Source organism: Bubalus bubalis, chromosome 21 (genome assembly GCF_019923935.1).
Source record: "Bubalus bubalis isolate 160015118507 breed Murrah chromosome 21, NDDB_SH_1, whole genome shotgun sequence".
Classification (NCBI taxonomy): Eukaryota; Metazoa; Chordata; class Mammalia; order Artiodactyla; family Bovidae; genus Bubalus; species Bubalus bubalis.
Window position 1 is genome coordinate 7479163 of NC_059177.1, and position 14447 is coordinate 7493609.

Genomic DNA, 14447 nt, shown 5'->3' on the forward strand with positions numbered 1-14447 from the left:
ACTAATTATTCCTGGAAAGCCTACTTGGTATTCTGGCCTACTAAATTCTGTATTAAATGTATCAAACTTAAAAAATCACCATTTTACAGTCCCTATTAGACTAATGACTTCAGGTAACAATCATCAATGACTCCTGAAACCTTAGATGAAAAGATGATGTGCAACTTTCTAGTGGTGGGACCAAGCTGACAACACCTGATCAACCTCAGCCTCACCGCAAACAGTGGCGTGTTCTTACCAAAAAGGGCAAAAGCTGAATGTGAATCTGTCCAGCTTCTAGCTCTAACTTTAATAGATGTCCACCTCTATCTGTTTACAGAAAATATGAAGGATAGTACATGTCAAACACCACCACAAATCCAAAATGCAGGAAATACCAAGATATAAATCCAGATAACTTGAACAAATAAATGACACAAAATAAGAAGAGAAGATATCTTAAAGACTTAGAGAGACTTATGAAATATATCATATATAGACCTTTTCTTTTACCTCCTGATTCAAACAAAAGAATTACAAAGTGACACAATTCCTCAAGAAATCAAAGGGAAAAACTAAACCTCAAGCTAACAGAAGGGAAGAAATACTGCAAATTAATGTAGGGATAAGTGGCTCAGGCAGTAAAGAATCTGCCTGCAAAGCAGAAGACCCAGGTTCGATCCCTGGGTCAAGAAGATCCCCTGGAGAAGGAAATGGCAACCCACTGCAGTATTCTTGCCTGGAGAATTCCAAGGACAGGGGAGCCTGGCAGGCTACAGTCCATTAGGGTCGCAAAGAGTCAGACACAACTGAGCAACTAACACTTTCACTTTTTAAGTGAAATAGAGAATAGAAAAAAAAAAAATCAATGAAAGTAAGAGTTCATCTTTTAAAAAGATCAACAAAATGGACAAATCTTTAGCTAGATTAAGAAAAAAGAGATAAAACTCAAAATTAGAAATGAAAGAAAAAATGTTACAACGGATGCTACAGAAATCAAAAGGATTACGAGACTATTATGAACAACTGTATGGCTATAAATTGTGTAACATACAACCTACCAAGAAACATACAACCTACATAGACTGAATCATGAAGAAATAAAAAATCTGAACAGACCAATAACTAGTAAAGAGACTGAATCAGTACTGAAAATCTCAAAGAAAAACCAAGAACCTGATGCTTTGAAAGTGAAAATCGCTCAATTGTGTCCAACTCTTTGTGACCCCAAACTATACAGTCCATGGAATTCTCCAGACCAGAATACTGGAGTGGGTAGCCTTTCCCTTCTCCAGGGGAATCTTCCCAACCCAGGAATTGAACCCGGGTCTCTTGCATTGCAGGCAGATTCTTTACCAGCTGAGCCACAAGGGAAACCAAGGAATACTAGAATGGGTAGCCTGTCCCTTCTCCAGCGGATCTTCCTGACCCAGGAAATGAACTGGGATCTCCTGCATTGCAGGTGGATTCTTTACCAACTGAGCTAGGGAATTCTACCAAACATTTAAAGAATAATAATGCCAATCCTCCTGAAACTATTCAAAAAATTAAAGAGGAGGGAACACTTTTAAATTCACCCTATGAGAACAACATAATCCTGATATCAATGCTAGATAGGACATAATAGAAAAAGAAAACTACAGGCCAATATCCATATCCTTGGTTAATACTGATGCAAAAATCCTCAGCAAATATCAGCAAACTAAATTCAGCAACTCTTTTTCTTTCTCTTTGGCTGCACCACTTGGCTTGTGGGATCTCAGTTGCCTGATAAGGGGTTGAACTGGCACCCTCAGAAGTGAAACCGCCAAGTCCTAATTACTAGACTGCGAGGGGTTTTCCTTAGCAACTCTTTATATCAGTATATCATGACCAAATGGGACTCAGAACACAAGAGTGATTCAACATATGAAAATCAATGGGTTGCACCACATTAACAGGTTGAAGAACAAAAACATGACTGCTTCAGTTGAGGCAGAAATCTATTTAGCAAGATTCTATACCTTTTCATGGAGAAGGAAATGGCAACCCACTCCAGTGTTCTTGCCTGGAGAATCCCAAGGACAGGGGAGCCTGGTGGGCTGCTGTCTATGGGGTCGCACAGAGTCTGACACGACGGAAGCGACTTAGCAGCAGCAGCAGCATACCTTTTCATGATAAAACACTTAAACTATGCTGCTGCTGCTGCTAAGTTGCTTCAGTCGTGTCCGACTCTGTGCGACCCCATAGACGGCAGCCCACCAGGCTCCCCCGTCCCTGGGATTCTCCAGGCAAGAACACTGGAGTGGGTTGCCATTTCCTTCTCCAATGCATGAAAGTGAAAAGTCAAAGTGAAGTCGCTCAGTCGTGTCTGACTCTTCGCGACCCCAAGGACTGCAGCCTACCAGGCTCCTCCGTCCATGGGATTTTCCAGGCAAGAGTCCTAGAGTGGGTTGCATTGCCTTCTCCATTAAACTATGAATAGAAAAAAATTACCTCAACACAATAAAGGCCATAATGAAAATAAACAGCTAACATCATTCTCAATATGAAAGACTGCAAGTTTTTCTTTCACAATCAGGATGCACATTCTCACCACTTCTAGTCAAGATACTAATGGAAGTCCTAGCCAGAGCAACAAGGCAAGAAAAAGAGAAAAAAGGACATTCAATTGGAAAGGGAAAAGTAAAATTATCTCTGTTCACAGATGACATGATCTTACATGTAGAACACCCTAAAGAGTCTCCCCCAACCCCCATACACAAACAATTATTAGAACTAATAAATGAATTCAACAAAGCTGCAGGATATAAAATCAACATACAAGAATCAGCTGCATTTCTATACATTGACAAGAACAATCCAAAAAGGAAAGTAAGCAATTCCAATCAAAATGGGATCAAAAAGAATAAAATGCTTGGGAATAAACCTAACAAAGGAGGTGAAAGACTCATACACTGAAAATTACAAAACACTACTGAGATTTACACAGACTCACATAAAGGGAAAGATATCCCGTGTTAATGGGTCAGAAGACTTAGTACTGTTAAAATGTCCGTATTACCCAATGTGCTCTACAGAGTCAGCGTAATCTCTAGCAAAACATCAACAGCATTCTTTGCAGAAATGGAAAAATTCATCCTTAAGTTCATATGGAATTTCAAGGAGCCCCAAATTGCTAAAACAATTTTGGAAAAGAAGAACACTGGAAGACTCATACTTGCTGATTTCGAAAGATATTACAAAAGGATAATAATAAAAACAATGAGTTACTGATATGAAGACAGACAAATAGAAAACTGGAATAGAATAGAGGGGCCTGAAATAAACTGTCACGTATATGCTCATCTGGTCATCAACAAGGGAGCCAAGACCACCCTGGGGAAAGGACAATCTCTTAAACAAAGTTTTGGGGAAACTGGATATCCACAAGCAGAAGAATAAAATTGGATCCTTACTTTACGCCATATACAAAAATAACTCAAAACAGATTAAATACCTAAAAATAAAACCTAACAATTAAAACTCCTAAAAAAACACACAAAACCATGGGGGAAACTTTATGATATTGGGATTGGCAGTGACTGCTTGAATATGATACCAAAAGCATAGGCAACAAAATCAAAATAGACAAATAGAATACAAAACTTAAAAACGTTTTCACATCAAGGGATACAATCAATACAGTTAAAAGTGAGTTTATGGGAGATAATACTTGAAAATCATATATCTGATAAGCAGTTTATATCCAGAATATATAAAGGCCTGCAACTCAAAAACAAACAAACAAAAAAATCAAATACTATGACTAAAAGTGGGCAAAAGACCTGAATAGACATTTCTCTAAAGATGCTAGGCAAATAGCCAACAAGCATATGAAAACATGCTCAACATTACGAGTCATCAGAGAAAGGCAAATCAACACCCACAGTAAGTTTGCATCTCACACTACTATCAGAAACAAACACAGATGATACATTTAGGTGAGGATGCAGAGGAACGGGAACACCATACTGCTGGTGGGACTGCCAAGTGGGCCAGCTGCTATGGAAAGCGGTATGGAACTTCTTTAAAACGTGAAAAATAGGACTACTACATGACCCAGCAACGCCATTTCTGGGTATATATCCAAAAGAAGAGAGAGCAGTGTCTCAAAGAGATATCTGCACACCCATGTTCAAGCAGCACTATTCACAACAGGCAAGGGGTGAGAGTAATTCAGCTGTCCACAAGTAAACAAAATGTGGTAGATACATTGCAATATTATTCAGCCTTAGGAAGGAAGTCTTGTCACATGCTACAATATGGATGCACCCTGAGGACATTATGCCAAGTGAAACAAAAGACAAATAATGTATCATTCTGCTTATAGGAGGTACCCAGAGTAGTCAAATTCATAGAAACAGAATGTGAAGTGGGAGTTACCCGGAGCTGGGGGTGGGTAGGGGCATTGTTGTTTAATGGGTACAGAGTGTTAGATCTGCAGATGAAAAAGCTCTGAAGAGCTGTTGTACATCGATGTGAATATACTTAAAACCACTGAACTGTACACTTAAAAAAATCACTAAGATGATAAATTTTATCTTACGTGTTTTTTTAAATCACACACACAAAAGACAATTGAAAGGATCAGAAAAAACCTGAAAACTAATCCTTATCCAGTTAACTGCATTTGAATCCTATACTTACCAATAATAGATATAGCTACTTAATCCTCAGATAGTGGAAAAAACACTCTTATTAAGAGGTAGAAGACCTATTATAGCTTCTAGCCCCAAGTCTCCTAACTAAGTATTAGACAATATTCAAGAATTACTATGAATTTCATCAGATATAACAGCATTATGGATATGCTTTTTAAAAATTGATTCATACTGAAGTATTTTAGGGCGAAATCACATTTTCTAAGATTTGTCTTAATATACTCCGGACAAAAACAAAGAGTGTGGGGCTGGGGTAGATGAGACAACAGGGGAATAGTCACAAGCGTTGGAGCTGGGTGATGGGCACATAGAAACTCAGTTGCTGCTTTCTCTACTTTATACTTTCAAATTTTCCCAGTAAAAGACTTTAAAAAGAATAAACAAAATAAGAGGGGAAACGGATAGATGGATGGATGGATGTTTGGAATAAACAGCAGTAGGATAAATGTACTGAGATTTTCCAACAATAGTATCATACTACACATGCTACTATTAATTTTTAGAAAGTTTTTTGTTTAACTTGCATTTAACAGATATATTAAAAAAAAAAAACAAACTAGAATGAAATTGAAAGCCTTTTCAAGCTTCAAGTAAACATTTCTCACCACCTCTCCTGGCCTCCCCTGGCCTCTCCTGGCAATAAATAAATCAAAGAAGGTAAATGAGCAGAGAACGGGGGAACATAGGCACCCGGGGGCCGTGGAGAGCAAGCCGCACATGCCTCTCCACAGATCGAATATGAACAGAAATGGAGAAATTTCTGCTCGGAAAGCTTCCCCCATAAAATCAAGGAACACAAACCAAGCGTGAGAAGGTGTTGCTGACTATTCCTTGGGCACAGAAGATGGACCTGTCCTATTTCTGTTAAGACAGGAATCAGTCAACCAAGGACCTCAGAATAAGGATGCCAGGGCACAGGACCAAAAAGTACCGACACTCAAGGGGAAGAGAAGAGACAAAGCTGCAAGATGAAAAACAGGACTGACGCAGGTAAAGCTCAGCTCAGGCACTGGAAAGAAAGATCCCCAGTTAAGAAACCAGTGAAATAATACTTGTTGGAGCAGGAGAGACACACACGGCCTGTTGCATCGTAAGGTGGAAGACAAATGGCAGAACTAACACAGACTGGGGGGATCCAACCAGGGAGTCAGAGAGCCAGGGATCCCAACTGGGGTCAGGGCATGAGGGAGTGACAGGGTTTGGAGGAGAGTGAGAGACAGGGAGAGGCGGGGAGCTTGAGTGGTGCCACAGAGAGGGGAGTCAGAGAACTTGAGCTGAGCTGGGCACTGCCCAGGGCAAAGCACTTCCCCCTCCCACGACCCCACCATCTGCAAAATGTGTTCAAAGAAAGGCTCTCCAGGGTCCCTTCCTTGGTTGTAGATGGTTTTTCTCCAAACATACTCCTGACTATAAGAACGATTAAACACAAGCGGGTAAATAGTAAGGAAACCACTGAAATCTCCACGCAAAGATGCATTTTAAACTTGGCTGCCTGGAAACAAGGGAGGTGGTCTCCAGGATCCCCCAAGGTTCCACTGACCAAGAACAGAGGCAAGTGACACTTGCCTGGGAAAATGGAGAAATGCCCTGGCCAGGCCCTGCCTCCCTCCCAACAGGGAGACAAAAAACAGGCAGAGAGGCAGAGGAAAGCAATGCCAGCAGTTGCTGCTCTGACAAATCGCTGGGCATGGTACCCACTCCCATTCCCTAGGAATGGCTGCTCCACCGTTCTCTGGGCACCAGGTACCAACAGTATCACTGCACACCCCATGGGATGTTTTAAAATTGGCAACATCAAGTGCTTCCTTGTGACTGAGCCCCGGCAACTGCTGCACCACGTGTTTTTTTGTTTTTGTGTTTTGCACCATGTTTTAATACCCTCCCCTCAAAACAATCTTGAGGTACATACAGTAATTATCCCCATCTCAGGGTGAGGGAAACTGAGGCTCAGTGACGTCAAGTTTGCCCAATGCTGCCTGACAAGTGAGCAGGAAGGTGAGGAGCCCCACCCCACCCCGGTCAGAGGTCACAGAAAGATTCCCAGTGAGGCCTTTTTTAATCAGGATTTATTGCTAGCCTGGGGTCACAGGGTCCCCTGCCTCTGGCACAGAGGCCAGCCAGTGGGGTCAGGGCTGCTCCTGACTTATTGACCCCTGCCTCTTTTTCTGTGGATCCAGCACAGAGATGGCCATCTGGTTCCATGACCAGAGCGCAAGGATAACTCTGATGGGGTCAGCTGGCGAGGAAGGATAGACCAGCATTCCAAAGGCAGGATCCCCAGGGAGCAAAGGCCCCTGCCACTCCCGATGCAAGCCTCAACCTCCCCATTGGGAGGGCGCGAACCTCCATTTCTAACCCCAACCTGGGGTGGAGGGTGTGGTCTTCAGTTTCCTGGCTGCCCCTCCAGTGTAATAGTTGCCCTACATTGAAACTGTCTAACCCCCTTTCAGGGTCCATGTAGTTATGATGAACTGAAATCAGCCTCAAAGAGAGCACTTGGAAAGGACATCAGGTTCCAGGCCCTTCTCGTTACACTGTTACTTGTGTTTGAACCCCGTCCTCACCTGTAAGGATACAGGCAGTGGGAAGAATACTTCTGTGGGAAGAATACTTCTGTTGGAAGGTGGAAACCTGGCTCTCAGCCCGGAATCTCCCACGACCCCTGCAGCGTTGCCAGTGCCCTAACTTCCCTTTGCCTTAGTGTCCCCATCTCTCAGCAAGGGCGAGTTGCCTGTCCCTCATCACTCCATCCAAGTGTTGTAATACAAATGGAGTCAAGGTTGGCAAACACCCTCTGAATTCTAGGCAGCAGCACCATGACCCCGTCTCGCAGTGCTCACATCCTTCCACTCCACCCCCAAGCCCAAAGGTCCAGCAGCCAGTTAGACAGCATCAACCAAGGCCCAGAGGAACAGGAGGAACCCTGTATTCAGGACGGTTTGGCTGATGCTCTCAGTAAAGGTAACTCTGATAGAACCCAGGGGGAAACGTAAACCCTCTTCTCCAGCAGCCAGAGGGGCCTCCATCTTGCCTGTTCTCCCAGATTACCTAGCCACACTGCCCCTTCCCCAGAAAGCTCAGGATCACTGATTTCTGGAAACTGCTTAAGTCCAAAAGATTTTTAGAACACCAAGAGTCCCTTTCCTATTCCACTTTCCAGGGACATCCCTATTCAGCAACCCCTGTTTTCAGGGCATCCCTGTGAGTTCTGCAGAGGAGGAGGGCTTACTCCACATCATTTGGAAAACAGATGTCCGTCCTTACACGTTACTTTAGCGGCCTCACAAATGCGTATGAAAAAGCAGGTGGTCATCTGCAGAGTTAACCTCCCTGGACTTGCCAGGCAGCCCCAGCACAGATCACAGTGCCATCCAGTTTTGTGACAAGTGTGGGTTCGCAGGGGAGGCTGGAGGGGGTAGATGGACGGCCTGCTCTGCAGAGGGATGGGGACAGAGGACAAGGGCAACGAGGAGGCAGGCGCCCGGGGGGCAGACAGGGGTGGGGTCAGGGGGCCGGCTGCAGGATGAGCTGGGTAATTTCTGCCCTGCTGCCCAGACGCATGGGTATCCCATAATAGGCTGTGCCTGGGCTCACGTATACAAATGTAGTCTCGGCCACCTGGTAGAGACCAGCAAAGAAGGGGTTCAGGAGATAGGCTGCCACGTTCAAGGGGAAGATCTGCCCAGCATGCGTGTGCCCAGAAAGGATCAGGTTAATATCTGGCCGGGCCTGGAGGGCTCTCTTGGCAGCCAGGGGCTGGTGAGCTAGCAGGATGGTAGGGTGGTCTGGGCTGCAGCCCTCCAGGGCCTTCTCCAGGTCCATGCCATGGCCAGTGTAGTGCAGGATGTTCGCTTCGATGTCGTCCACCCCAGCCAGGCAGATCCAGTCGTCGTCCTCATGGTGGGCCCCGGTAGCAGAAATCCTCACGTTCTCATTGTGGAGGGGCTGGACGTTCAGAGACATCAGCAGCGCAAACCAGTTGCTGACATCCGACGTGTAGTACTCATGATTGCCCGTGACGAAGTAGGTGCCCAGGCGTGAACGCAGCTGGCCCAGAGGAGCCACGGCCGTGCGCAGGACAGAGGCTTCAGAATCGCACAGGTCGCCCACGATCACTGTGACGTCCGGCTCCAGCGTGTTCACCATCCTTACGAACATGTCCATCTTGGTCCTGCCCACCGTGGGACCCAGGTGGATGTCCGAGAGGAGCACGATCTTGAGGCTGTTCATGGAGGGGGGCAGCCGATGCACGGGCACCTCCACAGTGGTCACCGCTGGGGGCTGGGCAGCGTTCAGCAGCCCCACCACGCTGAGCACAGTGGTTACCATCACTGCCAGTGCCGGCCGGAGGGCCAGCTTCCTGGTCTTGTCAAGACTGCCCACCGCCCTGCCGGCACGCCAGGCCAGGAGCTGGTAGGCCTGCTCCATGCCGCTGAGGACACAAAGGAAGCAGAGCATGATGACATACGCCCCGAGGCAGGTATAGGCAACCAGGGAAAAGAGATAGGGCTCCTCGGCCACTAGAAAGATCATGGTGAAGAAGCTGGAATGCGCTAGGGCCAGGAAGGTCGCGACGATCATCTTCCAGAGTTGGAAGCAGGCTGACTCTGCAGCCGGGGAATGCCTGAGGTTGCTGACGGTGCTGCGCCAGATGTAGATGGAGCCGAGGAGCATGAGCGAGTTGACAAACAGAGCGAGCTGCAGGCGGAACAGGCATCGCCAGGCCCTGAACTCCAAGCTCTCCGCCAGGTAGGACCGGGAGACAATCATGGACACGAAGACAGTCCCGGCAGCCAGGGCGGCCTTTGCGCCCAGGGACAGCTGCCTGAAGATCGCCATTGCCTCAGCTCCTAAGAGGATACCCCGCCAGCTCTGTGCGGGTGAGCTCTGGAAGGTGAGTTCCTTAGATAGGACAGTGGCCAAGGACAGGTTTCCAGGTCAACTCCTCCTGCAACCAGGAACCGGCATCAGCTTTGTGGGATATGAAAGCTTTCTTGTCCCCTGTCAAAAACTGAAGGCCACTTACATCTGTCCAACCAGCCTTGAACCCAAGCTACTCAAGTACCAGTCAGCTGCACACTTTATCAGTGAACTACAAATACACTTTGTAACAGGATGGGCAGTGTCACTTTCTTACAGTTCTCTGCATCTTTCAAGTATTTCCACAACATGTATATGAACATTTATAATAAGAAAAACATTATTCTAAATCAGCGGTTCTCAAAGTGTGGTCCAGGGAGACCCTTTGGCTGTTGGGGTTGGGGGGGAAGGAGGGGGTGTCCACTGACTGTTTTCAAAAACAGCACTAAGCCATAACCATTCTCTCATGAGTGTACAGTGAAGTTTCCAGAGGTTACATGACATGTGATATGGCAAAACTGAATGCAGAAGTAGCTACGAGCATTCAACAGTCCTCTATTAAGACAGACATGAATGGAAACAAGTATACATATGGCTGAGTCCCTTTGCTGTCCACCTGAAACTACCACAACATTGTTAATCAGCTAAACCTCAATACAAAATAAAAAATTTAAAGTTTGAAAAAAACAAAGTCTAATCTCCAAAAAAAACCCCAAAAACACATGAAAGAGATTGGCAAAAATGTACAATGTCACTTTGTGCCCTAAAAACTGGAGAGAACAACTTATTAAAAAATATATATATATATATAGTTTATTAACATATAGTTTTAAATGTTCTAACTTCTAGGACAGTTACAGTTTGAGAACCGCTGTTCTAAAGTGTAAACCAGGAAGCCATGGACAGCTAGTCTGCTGGAATTTTTTTTCAGCTGTAGCCCAAGAAGGGGAACTGAGGCAACTGACAAAAAGATTCCTGGGGTGGAGCCAGTCTCCTGGTTGGTTCTCATAGCTGGCTGGCTCCCAGACAAAAAACTGCAAGGGAACTACAGACCTGGATAGACAAAGGTTAGCAAATATTCATTTGAGGTGACCTTTTCCCAATAAGACCTAAAACGAAAATATTTTCAGCAGTTGTTTTCCAAGTAAAATTCTCAACCTTGCTTTTAGATAAATGTAGGCCTTTTTTTCTTTTTTCTGCTCTAGGCACTTTATAAAAAGCCTCTTATCAGAAGGTGTAATTTGCAAGTCAAGTTCACCAGCTTCTACTTATAAAACAAGCCCTAGACTCAGCCCACCGGAACTCTGGAGGAACCAAAATTAGTTCCCAGAAAGTGTAGAGAGAAAGGCGCCCGTTTCAAGTCCCCACTCTCACCTCCCAGCTCAGATCTCCCCACCCCCACCTTTCCAAGGCCAGGATGTTGACCTGCACAGGAGCGATCCCGAGTTCCCTCGGCCACTACCTTAGCTCTGCCGGGTAGACTGAGGCTGTCCTTCTCCCGCAATCGTGCACGACTCTTCCCCAGCTCCCCGCCCCCCGCGTCCCCGCCCCAGCGCATACCTCGCCCGGCCAGACCTCCCTCCAGCAACGCTGGCGGACACCTGCAGCCTGCCCCTCGCCCACCGTCAAACGCTGAAGCTCTGAAAAATCCAAGCCTTAAAAGTAGGCGGAGGGAAGTAGCGAGACGGGCAAGAGACGTCCTCAAAGAGAACACCCCGAAGGTAATTAATCCAATGTTCCCATTGCTGGGGCCTCTCGTGACCCCACTATTCTCCTTCCGGAGCGCTCCAGAGAGCGCAGGCAAGAGAGGCACGCCAAGCCCGAGCCTCCGGCGCCCTCCAAGAACGCGCGCTACTCAGAATCCCACTCCCGGAAACCCGCAAAGCTGGAAAGCACCTCATCTCAGCCCTTGGTTGCATCGATAAGGAAGTGGCTTTCGGCGACAGAGGCGGCAGGAGCGGAACTCACAAGCTACAGAGCTACTGGTAAGGACGAGCGCCCCGCCCGGCCCGCCTCCGATGGGAGGGCCGGCCCACTGCCTGAGCTTCCCCGGTAGCCGGGCGGGCCCGGGCGTGCCTCGGGGGTCCCAGGACCTCCGCCCTGTGGGGCCCCAGGTGGCCGCAGCCCCAGTTCCCCGCCAGCGTTTCCCCGATTCATCATTTGTGCGCGGGGGTCCTGTGGACTTACGTGCAAACCACGCGCAGAGCCCAGCAGCAGCGGCACCAGCAGCAGGGCGAGGAGGCGAACGACCTCCGGCATGTCCACTCTCGGGCCTCCCGGCTCTGCCGTCAGCCGGGGAAGCCGTTCGGTGTCACTTGACCGAGGACCGGGGGCCTGGTCCCGCCCCGCGCCGCCTCCGCCCCGCGCCCCGCCCCGCCGCCGCAGCCGCGGAGCCCGGAGCCAGGGTAGCCGAGAGCCTGGGGCCACACGCGGCCGCGTGACTGCAGGGCAGTGTTATCTGACCTCGGCGGGCCTCCGCCTGAGGGAGGAACCTTTTGCAAAGACTCAGGAGTACTCGCTGTCAGCAGCTTGATAACGCACCTCCGGTTTGGACTTTAACAAGGGTCTCCTTGCTCCCCGGCTTCCTGGACACGACAGAAACGGAGCAGTTAAACCTAAGTGGACTAGATGGATCCTCAGCCTTTCATAGGGGCAGTCTGGAAAACAACCAGGGGTCCGCCAAGTGTGGTCCCTGATCCAATCTTCTATCTGGTACGTGTTAGAATTGGAAATAACGAGTCCTCGCCCAAGGGATAACCCTAGGGATAGCGTCCAGAAATCTATTTTTACAACCCTCCAGACAGCACGCAAAGCTTGAGAACCATTCTTCCAGGTTACTGATACATTAAGAGATGTGGTTCAACTGTGGCGAAATCTTCAGGAATTCCAGGCAACCCTCAAGGCACCCGGGTCTCCGGAATTTTTATTTCATGCTGGGTTTTGAGAGATGAGTACCAACAGCTCCCATCTTTCAGTTTTGCACTTAAGCCACTCAACATCCCTGTGATGCAAGCAGATCTGTCAAGTGGGCGTGCAATATCTAGTATGATCTCTTTTCTACACTTGGGGAAAGGGAGACTCTTCTGTGAGTTAACCAGTCCAGGACTGCTGCTGCTGCTAAGTCGCTTCAGTTGTGTCCAGAACTGCTGGTTACCCCTAGATCTGAACCTAAAGTTGTCTTTTCCTACCTGGTTGCCAAAACTCTCTGCAAATCCCCCCTTTGCATCACTGCACTTTAATCAACTTTAATCAAAACTGAGTCTCAGAGGAAGGCGCCTTTAGGGAAATCGCTTTCAAATATATATATGTATATATATTTTCCAGCTTTATTGAGTTACGATTAACATTCTACTGTTGTGGAATCCGGAATCACAAAACACAAGATGGTGTGGAGTACTGTTTATTACTGCCAGCAGGTCCAAGGGAATCAGTTCCCAACAAGGACCTCGATGGTTCCCAGAGGCCGGGTTTTATAACCATCACCCCTCACCCCCATCCCCACCACGTGAGTGGTTACATGTTAGCAAACTCTTTGTTGTATAGGACTGAGTTTTACAACAAGTAGGTGCTAGGAGAACAAACAATTAAGGTTAAAGGTGGGGATCAATGCTTATACATCAAGGGGGGATATCTCCATGGTTAATCTAACAGGGGCAGCCTGACCTCAACTACAGTCTCCGTTTGCCATCTGTATGGAGGAAAGTCTCCAGGAGACCTGGTTTTTATTAGCAATGGTCTTCTCATTCTTGGGCAGGGTTCAGGCCCAGTTATTTACATCCTGTCTTTAAGACAGATGACAGGCTTTAAGATGGAGTCTCGCCTTTCCTCACACTGGCCCCAACACTGCAAAAATCACTCATGCTAAATGTATTAACTTGCTAATGGTTTAGTCGCCAAGTCGTGTCTGAGTCTCGTGACAGCAGGGACTGTAGCCACCAGGCTTCTCTGTCCATGGGATTTCCCAGGCAAGGAAACTGGACTGGGTTGCCATTTCCCTCTCCAGGGAATCTTCCCCACCCAGGATGGAACCCGAACTTCCTACATTGCAGGCAGATTCTGCTGCTGCTGCTGCTAAGTCGCTTCAGTCGTGTCTCTGTGCGACCCCATAGACAGCAGCCCACCAGGCTCCCCTATCCCTGGGATTCTCCAGGCAAGAACACTGGAGTGGGTTGCCATTTCCTTCTCCGAGCCACTAGGGAAGCCCATTTTGTTAACTTGAGACTTGAGGTTAACAATAACAGTATAGGGTTAGCGAATTCCCTGGTGGTCCCAGGATTCGATCCCTGGTAGGGGAACTAAGATCCCACAAGCCAAACTGCGAGCACCCCCCACCACCAGAATTACAGTTTATTGATAGACTCCTTGACTAAACTTTAATTAGGCTTCTCTGACTAGAGACTCTTCTAGACTCTTCTAGACCTGGATCTTGGCCTTCTGTGCCTGACCTGTCCTTGCCTGCCGGGAATTGTCCAGTCTTAGCAAATTAGCAAAAAAAAAAAAAAAAATCTTAGCAAAGAATCCTGCTAAATCAGTTTGGGAATAATCCCCCAGTTCTTGTTATCTGATCAAGTTCCTCATCCCCACCCCACCTCTCTTGACATCTAACTCTTTGACCTGCCCTTCCTGGAGAAGGAAATGGCAACCTACTCCAGTATTCTTGCCTGGAGAATCCCATGGATGGAGGAGCCTGGTGGGCTACAGTCCACGGGGTCGCAAAGAGTCGGACACGACTGAGCGACTTCACTAGCAAAAATCCCTTGAGACCTCCTCTTACAATTTTCCACCCACAAGCCCCTAACTCTGCTGGCTATAAATCTCCAGCTCTCTTTGCTGTAGTTAGAATTGAGACCCATCCCTCTCCACATGTGGCAGTAGAATTGACTGTTATGACAAAAATCTTGAAGAAAATCTTCCTTGCCACTTTAG

General features: G+C 47.2%; 2 protein-coding genes across 4 annotated transcripts in view; both read right to left on the reverse strand.

The window, feature by feature from the left end:
* The window catches only part of GLB1 (galactosidase beta 1), a 102481-nt gene extending 90599 nt beyond the window's left edge, over positions 1-11882 (reverse strand). For 2 of the 3 annotated variants that reach the window (XM_044933883.2, XM_006076086.4), the window contains exon 1: positions 11709-11882. In XM_044933883.2, the coding sequence (XP_044789818.2) occupies positions 11709-11780 (72 nt within the window). In that variant the 5' untranslated portion in view covers positions 11781-11882. Of the gene's footprint in view, positions 1-11081; positions 11215-11708 lie in introns of those variants that run through there. The other variant, XM_025272654.3, reaches the window with a different exon arrangement.
* TMPPE (transmembrane protein with metallophosphoesterase domain) lies at positions 6710-11217 on the reverse strand. The gene is made up of 2 exons (XM_025272657.3): positions 11082-11217; positions 6710-9609 (listed from the first exon to the last, which is right to left on the reverse strand). Exon 2 carries the CDS (start codon positions 9498-9500, stop codon positions 8166-8168), a length of 1335 nt encoding a protein of 444 aa, XP_025128442.2. The 5' UTR covers positions 9501-9609; positions 11082-11217; the 3' UTR covers positions 6710-8165.
* Positions 11883-14447: the final 2565 nt, after the last annotated feature.